Raw genomic sequence first — 15,004 nt, 5'->3', positions numbered from 1 at the left:
TTGGTGCAGTTGAAAACTGCTGAGAGTCTTAGCGAACCACTTAATAATGATCTTTTCGGCCTGTTGTACCAATTGCAGTGTGTTGTATGTAGACCACTGTTTGAGAGGATTATAACACAGCTGGTTTGCATGCAAATGGTCGAATCCTCAGCATCTCCCAAGTATGGAGGGAGAGATTGTCTGCCTGAAACCACTGCCAGTAGTCCAGACATTGTTAAGCTAGATGAAGCAATGATCTGACTTAGCATAAGGGAGCTTCCTGTGTTCCTTGCATGGTATTGCCATTGTTGTCTGTGGCTCGATGCCTTCGAGTTTTGGGTTTTTCCCCCCTCCTGCCCAGCTGTGCTCTTTGGTCAAAGAGGTTTTTGAAGCTGTACAAAAACTCACAAAACTCATTTGAATAGAGGCTACAGCAGGACAGGGGGAAAGAAAAGAATAGAATGCATTCTGGGCAAGGAGAATTCTGCATCATATTAGATATGAAAATAGATTGTCTCATGATCTCCCTGGGCATCCATTGACAGCCGTTTTTGTCTCTCTCTCTTGTCTCTTCTTGCTAAAGATGGAAGTTGGAACTCAGAACCTCAGAAAGTAGTCAAGTTGGGTGTCCTTCCAGTAAGAAGTCTCCTTGTCATGGAAGAAACCATCTGGGCTGCTTCTGGCGGACAAATTTTTATAATCAGTACCGAAACTCATACTGTAGAGGTAAAAAAAACAAAGCAAAACCCTTCCAATTATGCCTTTTTAAAAAAAATGTTTCATATAGCCCTGTTTTCTACATGAACTGTGTACATTTCATTTCAGGTCAGCTTAACACCTGCAGAAAATATGGTGATCTGGTTTGTTCTCACCTCATCGTAGCTCAGGCTATAAATGAGTCATTGCGCTTTAAGGGTGTCCAAGCAGAAAGTTTATTATGCTTGCTTTTCCTCCTGACAACAGTATAAACACTTAGGGAACAGAGACATGAACCATCCATGATTAAAGTACAGCTCCTATGTCTATCCTTCTTTGAATTTTGCACTTCTCACCTGCTGAGTGTGGATGAAGCACTAGCCATTAGCTTTTTGTTAGTGGCCGCTCCACAGTTTGTCACCTTTGTATTTGGTACCTCTGTTGTCTTTGCCAAACCATAGCCCTGCTTTGGAGAACTCACCCTCTACCCCGGCCATCAGATACCTCAGGGCTTTTTTTAAAGCAAAGCAGTAGAAATCTCTACTCTTCCTCCCCCCTGACAGTTTTAGATACAGCTCTTTTGGCATTAAAACTACTTGACATGTGTATGCTCTCCCTTCTGTCAACATTAAAAAATTCAAGCTTCAATCATACTTGCAGGGTGTTGGGAAGAACAGGAGGACAATATTATTAATATACAAAGAGTATTGTGGCTAGAGGTCCAGAACCCAACTGTGGCCTCAGCCCAGCACTCTTGAGAATAGCGAAGAGAATTACATATTTTTCACTCTATAAGACGCACCCGACCATAAGACGCACCTAGTTTTAGAGGAGGAGAACAAGGGAAAAAAATATTCTCTCCCTCTCTGTGCAGCGCCTCTCCAGCAAAGAGGGAGGAGAAATGAAAGGGGCTCCGTTTCTCCTCCTGCTTCGCTGAAGGGGTGCTGCGCAGAGAGGGAAAGCTGTGCATCGCCTCTGCAGCAAAGCGAAGTCAGAACAGCAAGAGGGATCGGTGCGCAGCAAAAGCAGCAATCCCTCTTGCTGTTCTGGCTTCAGGGATAGCCGTGCCAAGCCTTTTCAGGGGAGGGGGAGCGTTCCTCCCATTGCCCTGAAGAGGCTTCGTGCGGCTTTCACTGAAGCCAGGAGAGCGAGAGGAATCAGTGCGCACCGATCCCTCTTGCTCTCCTGGCTTCAGCGATAGCTGCACAGCCTGCATTCACTCCATAAGACGCACACACATTTCCCCATACCTTTTAGGAGGGGGAAAGTGCATCTTATAGAGCAAAAAATACGGTATGTAAAGCAGAAGTCGATTGAGACTGACAACTGCTGTCCTCGGCTGCCTACCTCTCTGTGAGCTGCTAACCCTTTCCATTCACCAGACCACTTCAGGTGCCAGCATCCTTGCCTGATGCCAAAGCACCCATCAAACAAATATGGCACGCATTGCCCCTGACAACATGCACACCCAAGATCAATTGCCAGTTAATAATATTGACAAAAGACTGCCTTCCCGGTCTGCAGCTCAGCCACTCTCTGTCCATAATAAATGCTGCTTAATGCCTTTCTCACATGTTAAATATTTTCAAGGCAAAAAAACAAATCGAGATGCAGAGCCATCTCTGTGGCTTGCTACCCATTGTTCGTTCCTTGCTGTGCGTTTAGGACACTTGGAAGCCTCATCACAAGCTGAACGTAAATGAAGCTTTTTGGCCTAACCTCTCTTGGAAGCTGCATGCCAGTCTATAACATCATGGTTATAATGTGTGTGTCTATGTGTTTTATTTAGCAATTGCAGTTCTGGCCACCCTACCCCAACCCAGTATGTTGTAGCTCTCGTAAGGACTATACTTGGCAAGAAAGGGAATCCTCATTTTTCTTTTCTGCAAACAAAGACACAGTAATTCAAATGAGCTTGCAAGGGTGGCTCATAAGAAAGCATGGACACAAATATTCTGGCTGGAGTAGGAAGAAGCAAGCCCAGCTGCCCTGCTTTAGGGGATGCAGGTGGCGCAGTGGGTTAAACCACAGAGCCTAGGACCTGCTGATCAGAAGGTCGGCGGTTCAAATCCCTGAGACAGGGTGAGCTCCCGTTGCTCAGTCCCTGCTCCTGCCAACCTAGCAGTTCGAAAGCACGTCAAAGTGCAAGTAGATAAATAGGTACCACTCCGGTGGGAAGGTAAACGGCGTTTCCGCGTGCTGCTCTGGTTCGCCAGAAGCGGCTTTGTCATGCTGGCCATATGACCTGGAAGCTGTACGCCGGCTCCCTCAGCCAATAAAGCGAGATGAGGGCCGCAACCCCAGGGTCGGTCATGAATGGACCTAATGGTCAGGGGTCCCTTTACCTTTACTGTTGCTTTATTGAAATTCCATCAATTGTGAAGTGTTTGCCCTTCCAAAAGATGATGATGGTGATATAATAATAATAATAATAATATTTATACCCTGCCAATCTGGCTGGGTTTCCCCAGCCACTCTAGGGGGCTCCCAACAGAATATTAAAAACATGATAAAACATCAAACATTAAAAACTTCCCTTCAGATGTCTTCTAAAAGTCAAATAGTTGTTTATGTCCTTGACATCTGATGGGAGGGCATTCCACAGGGCGGGCACTGCTACCGAGAAGGCCCTCTGCCTGGTTCCCTGCAACCTCACTTCTTGCAGTGGGCAATTGCCAGAAGGCCCTCAGAGCTGGACCTCAGTGTCTGGGCTGAACAAGGGGGGCGGAGTCTCTCCTTCAGGTATATGGGCTAAGGCCATTTAGGGCTTTAAAGGTCAGCACCAACACTTTGAATTATGTTCAGAAACATACTGGGAGCCAATGAAGGTCTTTCAGGACGGGTGTTATATGTTCTCAATGGCCACTTCCAGTCACCAGGCTAGCTGCCGCAAAAGAGAGTTGCTTAATAACTAGTGGATTTCACAAAAGCATTATTGGGTTTTAGGGTGCCTTTGATTACTTGCCTCTCATGCATGTTTGGCAAGGCTGCTTTCCAGCTTAACAAGCTGCTACTTCAAAATTGTCTCAGGTCCCATCTCGTAGGTGTCTGGTACACAGAAAGCTCAGTGTTCGTGAAACGGATCTTCCTTTCAGTGTTCAGGGGAGAAAAGTGCCTCGGCAGAGATGTAAAACAATCCTACTGTTCAGTGTTTTTTGTGTGGATGAAATACATGACAACTTCATTTTAAAAACAAACAAAGCCATCTGAAACGCGCTAGATAAACAAGAAATACCCTGTGTTCCTTGGTAGGCTGCCTAAATGCTGCTCTTTCTCTCTTTCTCCCGAGTAGTTAAAAGTCAGTCACTTCTCCTGAACAATGGTGCCCATTATACAGAACTTGCTAAGCCTGAGAAAGCACAGTTCAGTTTTTGGCACAGCTCTTTGGGCCTGAATCATAAAAGAGTTTGTACTGGGTGTAAGTGGGGGGTGGGGAGAGAGAGAGAGATGCAAATTATGTGATGTGCTGTTGTAACAGTGGTGGGCCATCGCAGGCACCACTATGTTGAAAGATTTGGCTGTGACTCCAAAAAATGTGTGATGGAGATCTAGCGTTGCCATAGAGTTGCAGCTTGAGAAAAGAAATACAGGCCTCCTTTGGAGAGGAGGAAATTGAAGATGCAATGGCTTGCTGAGGCCACCGGAAGAATGCTAGGGTGGATTCATTTTGCTGAGAGTAGCAACAACTGCAATGCATTTTATTTTTCCCCCATTAGAGAAATGGGAAAATGGTTGGAGGGGAATTGCTAGACATGTGCATGTTCTCTTCTTTCTCTTCTGGAAGAGGACCATCAGTAGAGCATGAGACTCATAATCTCAATCTCAGGGTAGTGGATTCGAGCCCCATGCTTGGCAAAAGATTTGTGCAGTACAGGGGACTGGGCTGGGTAGCTCTCGGGATCTCTCCCAGATCTATGATTCTACGAATCCCAATGGGTAGCAAACCATAGTACAGTGGGACTGGGCTGGGTAGCTCTCGGGATCTCTCCCAGATCTATGATTCTACGAATCCCAATGGGTAGCAAACCATAGTACAGTGGTACCTTGGTTTACAACCATAATCCATTCCGGAGGTTCGGTTGTAAACCAAAACAGGTTGTAACCCAAGGCGCGCTTTCGCCAATGGGGCCTTCATAAAAAATTGGTCGTAATCCCAAAAAAAGGGACACGCACTTCCGGGTTTGACGTGGTTGTAATTCAGAACAGTTGTGATCCAAAACAGTTGCAAACCAAGGTACCACTGTACTGAATTGCACTTTTTGTTGTTTCTCCCCTGGCAGAGGGAACAGTAGGGCACTATGGTAGCTTTGGGTGTCTTTGCTTTGAAAGGAGAAAGAGAGCGCAACTTCACACGCAGAAGTAATGGCAAAATGGAAGAGAGAGAGAGACTGGGAAGAGGTTGGGTGACTGACATTAATTTGCAAGGCTGGCGTTCAAGGGGATACCCATTGTTTCTCCAAACAGAGTGCTTTTGGCATAGCTTCTAGTTAGTTGCTGTTTTGTTTTGTTTTGTTTTTTTGTTTTTAAATGACTACTATTTGGTAATTTAGTAATGATACTCTTTTGGTATAAATCCTGGAAACTGGTACCAACTGAGAGATGGTGTTCAGCACTGCGTCTTTCTGCCTTAGTAGCACTATTTGTTGATGTGCATGTGCTATTTTTTATGTTGTACTATGAACTGGTGAATTGCTTTTAAAAGGTCTTTGGAACTCTGGTCTGAATGGGATGCATAGCTGAAATGGTGCACATCATCCTATACTATTCGGGAAAGGGTAACTTCTTTTTTTAAAATATTGACATCTTTTTTTCCAAATAGCACAGTTCCTTTCAATAAACCTATGCTAATGATAACCTAGGAAGTAGCAGGCTAGCACAGCCCACCAGCAGAGGCCAAGGACATCCCAGTTCCTCCAGCAATAATGCAAGGCGGAATGACAATAATATAAGTCATAAGAAATAGGGGGGGACCCTCCACAATTAATTAACTTGGCAGGGAATTAATAAGGCTTCATAATAGAAACCTATAGTCCTTCCTCTAACCCAGAGTTTCCCAAACTTGGGTCTCCAGCTGATTTTTGGACTACAGGTTCCATCACCCCTAGCTAGCAGGGCCAGTGGTCAGCGATGATGGGTATTGTAGTCCAAATCCAGCTGGAAATCCAGGTTTGAGAAACCATGTTCTAATAGATGTTGCAACAGTAAGGGTGTGGATCCTAACCAGTTTGTCAGAAGCCGCCACCCAGCAACAGGGGATTCCTAGATAAAGTAACAGCTGGCTTCCTTTTCCCACCTTCAGTCTGAGTCAAGTGCTGGGTTGAGTGTCTTATTCTGCAGCAGGGTCAAAGGGAAGAGAACTTAGATTGTGAGGGCAGGGTGGGAGGGAATGGGTCGTGCTTTATACCAGGTATCATTCTTATAATAACTCCAAACTTGTAACACAAATATCCTTTGGGAACTATGGCATCCATCCCCAATTAATCATTCCCTAATTAAGAAGGATAAAATTACGTGAACGCATTCCAGCGGGTGGGTGAGATAAGAGACTACACTAGCCACCAAACATAAGAAAGAAAATGTCTACAATTCTAGTCCCATTCCTGATTTTTAGGACATAGAATGGGGAGGGGGAGGGCTTTCTACCTAGTCTTTCTCCTGATAAAAGTATTCTAAGCTCTTGTCATGAATGGAAACAAAATGCAAACTTTCTCAGCTCTGTAAATTATTAGCTCTTTAGTCCCAACCCACAGCTGAGAATAAAAATCACTTATTCTCCCTCTACCCTTAATCATTTTGCTAGGGTAATTCTTGCCCCTTTCAGCAGGCAATACAATACGATACGATAATCTTTTTTGTCATTGTCCCATACAGAACAACGAAATTGAAAAATCTACATAAGACATTCAAAAACCAACAAGGCTGCTATCCCAGCTATCCCAACCTGGTTAGCCCCCTAAAAATTCTGTGATGCCCCATTTTTAAATACAGTAAAATCCCATAGAGACTCCTTACACTGCGTTTAAAACCAAAATTGCATTTGGATAGAAACTGTTTCTCAGGTGTCTAGTCCTAGTCTTTATAACCCTGTACCTTCTTCCAGAAGGCAAAAGCTGAAAGAGATCATTTCCGGGGTCCACACTATCCTGTGCTATCTCTGCAGCTTTTTTATGGCACTTGGAAGCATAGATTTGATCCAAGGTCTCTTAAGCCATTGTGAACCTCTGATACTTTCCATTGCAGATATATCAGTGCTTGTGCAACTATAGGGTTTCCACAAGGGCATGGGACTACAGTGGTGCCTCGCAAGACGAAATTAATTTGTTCCGCAAGTTTTTTCGTCTTGCGAGTTTTTCGTCTTGCGAAACACGGTTTCCCATAGGAATGCATTGAAAATCAATCAATGCGTTCCTATGGAAACCGCCTTCAGACCAGGTCCGGGGACAGTCTGTCCCCCGACCTCTTCTGAAGGCTGGGGGGGGGGGACAAGGGCTTTTCTTCCCACCCCCAGCATTTAAAAAAACCCCGGGACAGCAGAGGACTTCTCCGCTGTCCCGGGGTTTTTTAAAATGCTGGCAGGCGGCAGCGAAGGCTTCACTGCCGCCCGCCAGCATTTTAAGATCGCCCTGGACAGCGGACTTCTCCGCTGTCCCGGGGCGATTTTAAAGCCCCCGGGAAGGCAGGTGGGGGGAACAAAGACTTTCGCCCCCCGCCAGCCTTCAGAAGAGGTCCAGGACCTCTTCTGAAGGCCGGCGGGGGGCGAAAGTCTTTGCTCCCCCCCCGCCTGCCTTCAAAAGCCGTCCGGGATAGCGGAGAAAGCGCTGCGTTTCTCCGCTCTCCCGGGAAGGCAGGCAGGGGGGAGCAAAGACTTTCGCCCCCCGCCAGCCTTCAGAAGAGGTCCAGGACCTCTTCTGAAGGCCGGCGGGGGGTGAAAGTCTTTGCTCCCCCCCGCCTGCCTTCAAAAGCCGTCCGGGATAGCGGGAAGCGCTTCCCTGCTATCCCGGACCGCTTTTAAAATGCTGGCGGTGGGGAGCAAAGCCTTTCGGCCCCCGCCGGCCTTCCTGGACCTCTTCTGAAGGCCGGAGGGGGGGGAAGGCTTTCCTCCCCACCGCCAGCATTTAAAAGAGGTCCCCGGAGATTTCCCTATGGGCTTTCTTCTTGCGAAGCAAGCCCATAGGGAAATTTGTCTTGCGAAGCGCCTCGAAAAATGGAAAACCCTTTTGTCTTGCGGGTTTTTCGTCTTGCGAGGCATTCGTCTTGCGGGGCACCACTGTATACAGAAAGTGCTCCCCTCCCCGTTAAACTGTGAAGATGAAGGAAGTGTAGCTCTGTAGATCAGGGGTGACAAACCTCTTCTGGTTGCTGGACCTTATATTTCCACCCCTGCTGGGCCGGATTTTCCCTCCCTGTCAATCGCCTGACATCACTATGGCATTAGGTGATGCTGTGCTTTGAAGTCCCCCATTGTCAGGACTTTAAAGCTCAGCACAGGACTGTTTGAAAGCCCTTTTGTTGGGAGTCAAAGTGCAACTTGAGAGGTTCTGAGCTCCCTGTTCCAGTGATTGCACAGACAGGTTTTGGGTCACAGCCTTTGTATGTTACAGCTTCTTGCAAGTAATAAAATGTATATAGCCAGGGGGGGAAAAACAGACTTTCATGTGTTAGGAATACAGTGTCAGTATAGGGATGAATATAGTCTTTTGTTTCTTTGTTTTTACACGCAACTAAATATGTATTAGTGTCACAGTAGAATCAACTACTACTCCAACATTTCTCCAATGAAAATAGGGACATCCCATTCCATAATGATAATTTTACTATTTATACCTCACACACTGGGTTGCCCCAGCCACTCTGGGCAGCTTCCAACATATATAAAAACATAATAAAACATGTTTTAAAATTTCCCTATACAGGATTGCCTTCAGGCAGCTCAGGGGTCAGATAATTCCATCCCCTCCAACATTTCTCCAATGAAAATAGGGATATCCTAAGGAATAGTGGGGCATTCCAGGATCATATTAGAAACCAGGATGGCTTCTCTAAATCAGGGATGTCCCTGGAAAATATAGACACTTGGAGGGTCTGCTGCTGTCATTTGCTTTGTGAGATAACCCTTGAAGGCCAATATACAGTAGAATATTCCCACAGTTATCTGCCTCAGAGATACTGTGAGGTAGGAATGCATTAAACCTGTTTTGCAGCAGTTGTACTAGCTGCCTGTCAGCTTCTGGGCCACATAGAAACATACACACACCTTGGAGACCCATGTTCTCTGTATGAGCAATCACTCATGGTCTTGCTCTGCAACAGGAGGCCACCAGGTGCAAGGAACAGGGCTTAGCTCTACAGCATTGGAGCAATAACAGTAATCTTCTTGGTGAGCCCACAGCTGCTTCCTTCTGCGTACAATATAAAATCTTCCCATTTCTAAAGGCACTTGACTGTTGAGTTTTAATTCTTCGATTTGCATTTGCAGGTTTTTCATTGTTTCTTTTGTGTTAATACGTTTTATTTTGAGTTAATGTTTTGAAGGAATCTGCTCTGAGTATAGGGAAAGTACATTGCACCCTTTAAAATAAATGCATTTTCAGTGCCTACATTCAATGTCTACTTTCAGCTGCTTTCATAGTTAGTGTTTTGTGTGTATACTTTTGAGTTTGTCAGTACTTATTTCTCAGTAGACATGCGTAGGGAAAGCACTGTAAATAGCACTGAGTTCAGTGGGACTTCCAAGTTTGTAAGATTGCAGATTTAATGTGTTAGTATAAACAGCCTACTTGGCTTTGCGTTTTATTTATGCATTCCCATTTTATTTTGATCAGTTTCACGGCTGTTACTTTTTTAAAACCTATGAAGCACAGCATGTATGTGATATAAAACTTTTAAATTAGTGTTGCATTTACTTGATTTCTCTTCTGAGTTTTTTTATATCTTCTTTTCAAAGAGGCACCTAGCAACTTCTTTCCTCCTCCTCCCACTGGAAAATCAGCTTTGAAATTACTAATATTCATAATGTTCTCTAATCTATCTTAATCATAAAGAAAGCAATAGTGCTGCATGGTGTCACATAATGATATGTATCACAGCAACCAATGATCCTCAAATAACCCACTTTGAAATATTTGATTTATTCCTAATATCATTTGTATCTTTTCCTGTACAGCTCAATTTTTCACCCACCTTTTAACACAGAGTTCAGTAAAAAAAAAAATGCTGTATATAATTGCCTTTTGTAACTTTAGATTTAAAAACAGAATATTTTGGTTCCTGACTGAACTGAACTTTCTCATGATTGATGTGAGTCAATTGATTTGACAAAATTAACAGTCTTTCTTGGCCATATATTCCCTCCCCCCTTCCCAGTCTTGTTCTTTCCTTGAGTAATGCCATCTGTTCCCATATATTTGAAGGAGAGGATTCAGAACTGTGTTTTTGCAGAATAATATAACTGGAACTGTCACAATTTATCCTTTTATCAAGAGGCATCTGCAGCATAAGCTTTTTTGCTTATCCGAAGGAGTTCACAATATCTTCAAACAGAACATATTACATGAAGATATTTGAAACGATATGTCAACATTCCTTGTCTAGGGTGGGCTGAAATCTGTGAAGTTTAATGGAACAAGGCTATTCTCCCTATAACTTGTTAAAATCCCTAGGGTGAACAGAGTTCTGATCCATCATTGTTCCAGGATTCTGTCATCCAGTTTGGTTCCACTCTGGTTAAATTTTGAGGAAATCTGGATTTTCGAATGCCAGAATGAACAACAGTCAGTTGTGGGTGTAAAGGAGAAGACCTATTCTGTAAAGGCCCCATCGCTCTGGGACACATTACCAACTATTCTCTGACAAGACCCACTCCTTGAAGACCTACTTTTTTTTTCTTGATTACTCTTTTCCTTCTATTGTTGAGTTTGGTGATTGATATGTTCTGTGGGTTGTAGCTGTGTCGCTCAGCTGGTGACAAGGCTTCTGCCAATCGAACAGGGAGGCAAGCGGTTTTTGGCACCCCTCTCAAATCTGCTGCCCCCTACTGCCCAAAAAATCCTGCTCGCAGGAGAAGATTGGAGGACCTTCCAGTGCATATTTAAGGAACTTGCAAAGACTCCAAGAAGAAGGAGAAGGTTTTGAAATTTGCTTCTCTTCCGGCTCTGCTGACAGTAGCCTTACCATCAACAGAGTGACACCTCAGGACACACCCTTGTATTTTGGAGTTGGGTGCTGTTGTTTTTCTTCTATAGTAGGAACATCTGTATCCCAGTGCTAAAATACAGTTTCAATAAAAATACAGCATTTGGAATTTCCTGATCATCATGAGTTTTCCATCCATACATTTATGTTGTGGGAACAAGAGAGAGAGTTTAATTCTTGACACAGCTTACAGTGGGTGTCTTCATTATGGTAACCTGCCCTGGAACCTTAGGGTGAAGAGCAGGCTAATCATCATCCATGACAACTGTAGATTGCAGGTGTTTTTTTGTTCTGCTATGTTATTTTGAGTTACTTCTGTCTATTACTCAGTGCCACTTTGAAGCCCATCAAGAGGAAGGGATGGTGATTTCTCATATGGCTGTCGCAGGAGTTGGGATCTGGATTGCCTTCACATCGGGATCTACGCTTCGCCTTTTCCACACCGAAACCCTTAAGCATCTCCAAGATGTGAATGTCGCTACCTTGGTTCACAATATGTTGTCAGGTACCAGCGTTATATACATCTATTTAAGGGTGTCCGCTTTGTTCAGGTTGTGGAACTTTTTGAGTGTTCCAGTGCTTCACAGGCATGGCAGCTAAATAGGAAATTTGTATAATCAAAATATGTAAGTCACAATAACTTTTTTTGGGGGGGGGCGGGTAAACATAATTGCATAGTATTCCAGCTTTCTGTCCATACAGTGGTACCTCGGGTTAAGAACTTAATTCATTTTGGAGGTCCGTTCTTAACCTGAAACTGTTCTTAACCTGAAGCACCACTTTAGCTAATGGGGCCTCTCGATGCCGCCGTGCCACTGTGCTGCGCAATTTCTGTTCTCATCCTGAAGCAAAGTTCTTAACCCGAGGTACTATTTCTGGGTTAGCGGAGTCTGTAACCTGAAGCGTCTGTAACCCGAGGTACCACTGTATCTTACATAGCTTTTTTAAAAAAGCAATCAATCAATCAATCAATCAATCAAACCTTTATTGCATTAGCATACAGCCATAGCAGGATAAAAAATAAAAAATAAGAAAATAAAAATAATAAAAAAATGCTTTACTTTAAAAAAGCAAAATTGTGCACAGCTTCAAAGTTGGTATTTGAAGATGAAAAGCCATTTTTTTATGTCTGCCTGGACACTGTTATACTTGTTTTTAAGCAATTGCTTATATTTAAGATGTGCCTATAACTATGAAGGAAGCTATAGAAGAAGTCACCCCAATATCTTTGCCCAAAATGTGGTTACTAAGCCCTTTAAGGTAAAGGTAAAGGATCCCTGGACAGTTAAGTCCGGCCAAATTCAACTTCGGGTTGCATTTCCGCTTTCAGGCTGAGGGAGCCAGTGTTTGTCCATAGACAGCTTTCCGGGTCATGTGGCCAGCAGGACTAAACCGCTTCTGGCACAGTGGAACACCGGGATGGAAGCCAGAGCGCACGGAAATGCTGTTTACCTTCCCAGCCACACCAGTACAGTGGTACCTCAGGTTAAGAACTTAATTCGTTCTGGAGGTCTGTTTCTTAACCTGAGGCACCACTTTAGCTAAAGGGGGTTTCCGCTGCCGCCGCGCCACTGCACGATTTCTGTTCTCATCCTGAAGCAAAGTTCTTAACCTGAGGTACTATTTCTGGGTTAGCGGAGTCTGTAACCTGAAGCGTCTGTAACCTGAAGCATCTGTAACCCGAGGTACCATTGTACCTATTTATCTGCTCACACTGGCATGCTTTCGGACTGCTAGGTTGGCAGAAGCTGGGAGCAGAGCAACGGGAGCTCACTCCATCACGGGGATTCGAACTGCCAACCTTCCAATCGGCAAGCTCAAGAGGCTCAGTGGTTTAAACCACAGTGCCAAACGCGTCCCTACTATGCCCTTATTTATGATTGTTAGATGGTTATGGCCCTTCCCCCTACCCCTTTTAGCAAAACTCAATCTTTAGGGGAATTTACATTCAGTTGTTCGTTAAATTCAAATTTGCACAGCTTGATTACAGTGAGAAGCCTGCAATTGGTTTATTTTTTGTTTTTATATTTAAGAGTATTTAATGTTGTTTTTAATAGGGTTGCTTGTTTAATTGCTTTTTTAATATTTCTATTTCTATTGTGTGTTTTAGTTGTATCCATTTTAATTTATGTTGTGAGACACCCTGAGTCCTGCCATAGGATGAAGGTGGGAGATAAATAAATAGAATGACCTGGAAACAGACAGACATTTTCAAAGCAATTCCTGAGTGTGTCCTTTACCTGTAAACATGAGAGTAGGTAGTAGGGAGTTGGGTGTGTATTTTGCTCTTAACTAGTCTCAAATATAGTAAAATATCCCTAACCACTGCCAGCCCTTCTGTCTCACCGACAGCTTTGTTAGGTCCAAAATGCCCTGTGTTTTGAGTTTAATAAAGCTATGTTTGGGGTCCCCCCCCCCAGTTTTTCTAATAGCCATGTTTAACTTTGTTTCATACTCACACATAAACTTGTCCTGAGTTCAGAAAGGGTTTCCATTCAGTTTTCTACCATTGTGGAAAAAGAATCAATGTTTTGTAGTGTTAGGGGCAAACTGTATTCCCCCCTCCCCCCCCCCAACCTTCTATGCTTGGTAGTAACTATTTTGTGTCTTTTTAATGGAGAGAGAAAAAGCTAACTGGAAAATATTTAGTCTTAGCTGCAATTGCCATGGGAATAAAACAAGATGATGTAAACTGTGCTTTTCTGTTGAAGAGCTTGAGTTAATTATATATATGTGTGTGTGCCCTGGTGTCATTACCATTACATTCCAGCTGCTTTTATTTTATCTCAAGAATTTTTCTTCTCCTTAAAAGCGAACAGACGAAGTTTCAATAGAGTTCTTAGAATCGCGATTGATCCTTGAGACAAATGTGTTACACTTGAGAAAAGGAATCATTTTAACATTTAAAATGAGTACACTGGGTATCGCTTTTTTGCTTCGGTGTTTATTGCTCTGTCAGGGATCCTATGTACATGATATTTTTGTACATATTTTATTTGCTAATGCTGAGTTATGACTGGGACTACTTTAGCAGAAGGTCAATTTCATAAAGCAACAGGATAATGATGTACATGTATGCACAAACACAGAGAGAGTTTCATGCTGATAATGAAAGTGCGGAAGGAAAACTTCTGAGAATTAAATCCTTTTAAAGAATTTACAGAAAATATTTTGGGGGTGGGGGCACAAAACTGATGTCAGGATAAATCAATACTTTGAGTCAGAATGTAGCAACACTGTAAACCCAAAATAAGCAGCTGCCTGGTGATTCCTTTTCATATTCCTTCCATTTCACTTTATTTATATCTGAAATAATCATTGTGCTGTTAATGGGCTTGTTGGTTATAACTTACCTTGAGGAAAGGGGGCAAAGAAAGAAATGGGCTGAAAACAAGGCCTCTTAATTGTGCCCCTCCAGCTTTCTGAACTGAAATGGTTTTCCTGGTAACACACCTTTTTGTTTAATTAAAAAAAACACCTCCTATATTGCAGGTCGATATTCCATTTTTCTTTTATGGGTCCCACATCCCCTTATATTACGACCATCATATTAAAGTCTGCCTGAAAGGCTTCTACATTAAAACTCTTGTTCCTTCAATACTCTCTTGCTGTACTGAACACCCAGTGGGAGTGAAGCTGTTGCTAGATAGCAGCAGGCGGGTACTGCTTGACATGCATGTGTCATGGACTGCACTTTAAAAATCCCTGCGCTAGAACAGTGCAGAAATCGGACCTCTCCTATAGCCTCCTCTTGCAGGGATGGGGAGGAAAAAACCTACCCATCCTATTAACAGGCTAGTGTTATAAATGTATGTTGCTTACTTTGAGAAATAGATGGCTGCTATGTGTTGGAATGGTAAAATTTAGTGGTGATACTCATCTTTTTAGTTGTAGTCTGTATTAAAAAGCAGCAAGATTTCCCTCGATTCTTCCAAAGAGTTTAAACCACCTATAAAGGGGTGCAGGGAAACCCTTTGCATTATTCTCTTCTGGGGGTCTTCATACCACTGGTGGGCATGTCTAGAAGCAAAAGTTGGAAGAGCAGTCAATGTGATTCTTGCCTTTTGTATACGAAACCTCATTCCTCCATAGGTTCCTACACATCACCACAGAAAACCCAGTTTTTCTGCCTGGACAC

At 43.5% G+C, this 15,004-nt stretch overlaps 1 protein-coding gene and 1 long non-coding RNA gene across 7 annotated transcripts in view; both read left to right on the top strand.

Annotated features, from left to right (window-relative positions):
- Window positions 1-15,004, top strand: part of ARHGEF10 (Rho guanine nucleotide exchange factor 10) — a 97,708-nt gene that overhangs the window by 71,019 nt on the left and 11,685 nt on the right. For all 6 annotated transcript variants that reach the window (XM_081856789.1, XM_081856786.1, XM_081856788.1 and 3 more), the window contains 2 exons: window positions 563-705; window positions 11,197-11,371. In XM_081856789.1, coding sequence (XP_081712915.1) covers window positions 563-705; window positions 11,197-11,371 — 318 coding nt within the window. The remainder of the gene's footprint in view (window positions 1-562; window positions 706-11,196; window positions 11,372-15,004) is intronic.
- On the top strand, window positions 4,638-8,575 carry LOC309339473. The gene is made up of 2 exons (XR_014155389.1): window positions 4,638-5,241; window positions 8,211-8,575. It is a non-coding gene; the product is annotated as an uncharacterized lncRNA (long non-coding RNA).

Source organism: Podarcis erhardii (assembly GCF_964252035.2).
Source record: "Podarcis erhardii genome assembly, chromosome: 3".
Classification (NCBI taxonomy): Eukaryota; Metazoa; Chordata; class Lepidosauria; order Squamata; family Lacertidae; genus Podarcis; species Podarcis erhardii.
Note: the sequence above shows the minus strand (reverse complement) of the source record. Positions and strands in the feature narration are given on the sequence as shown.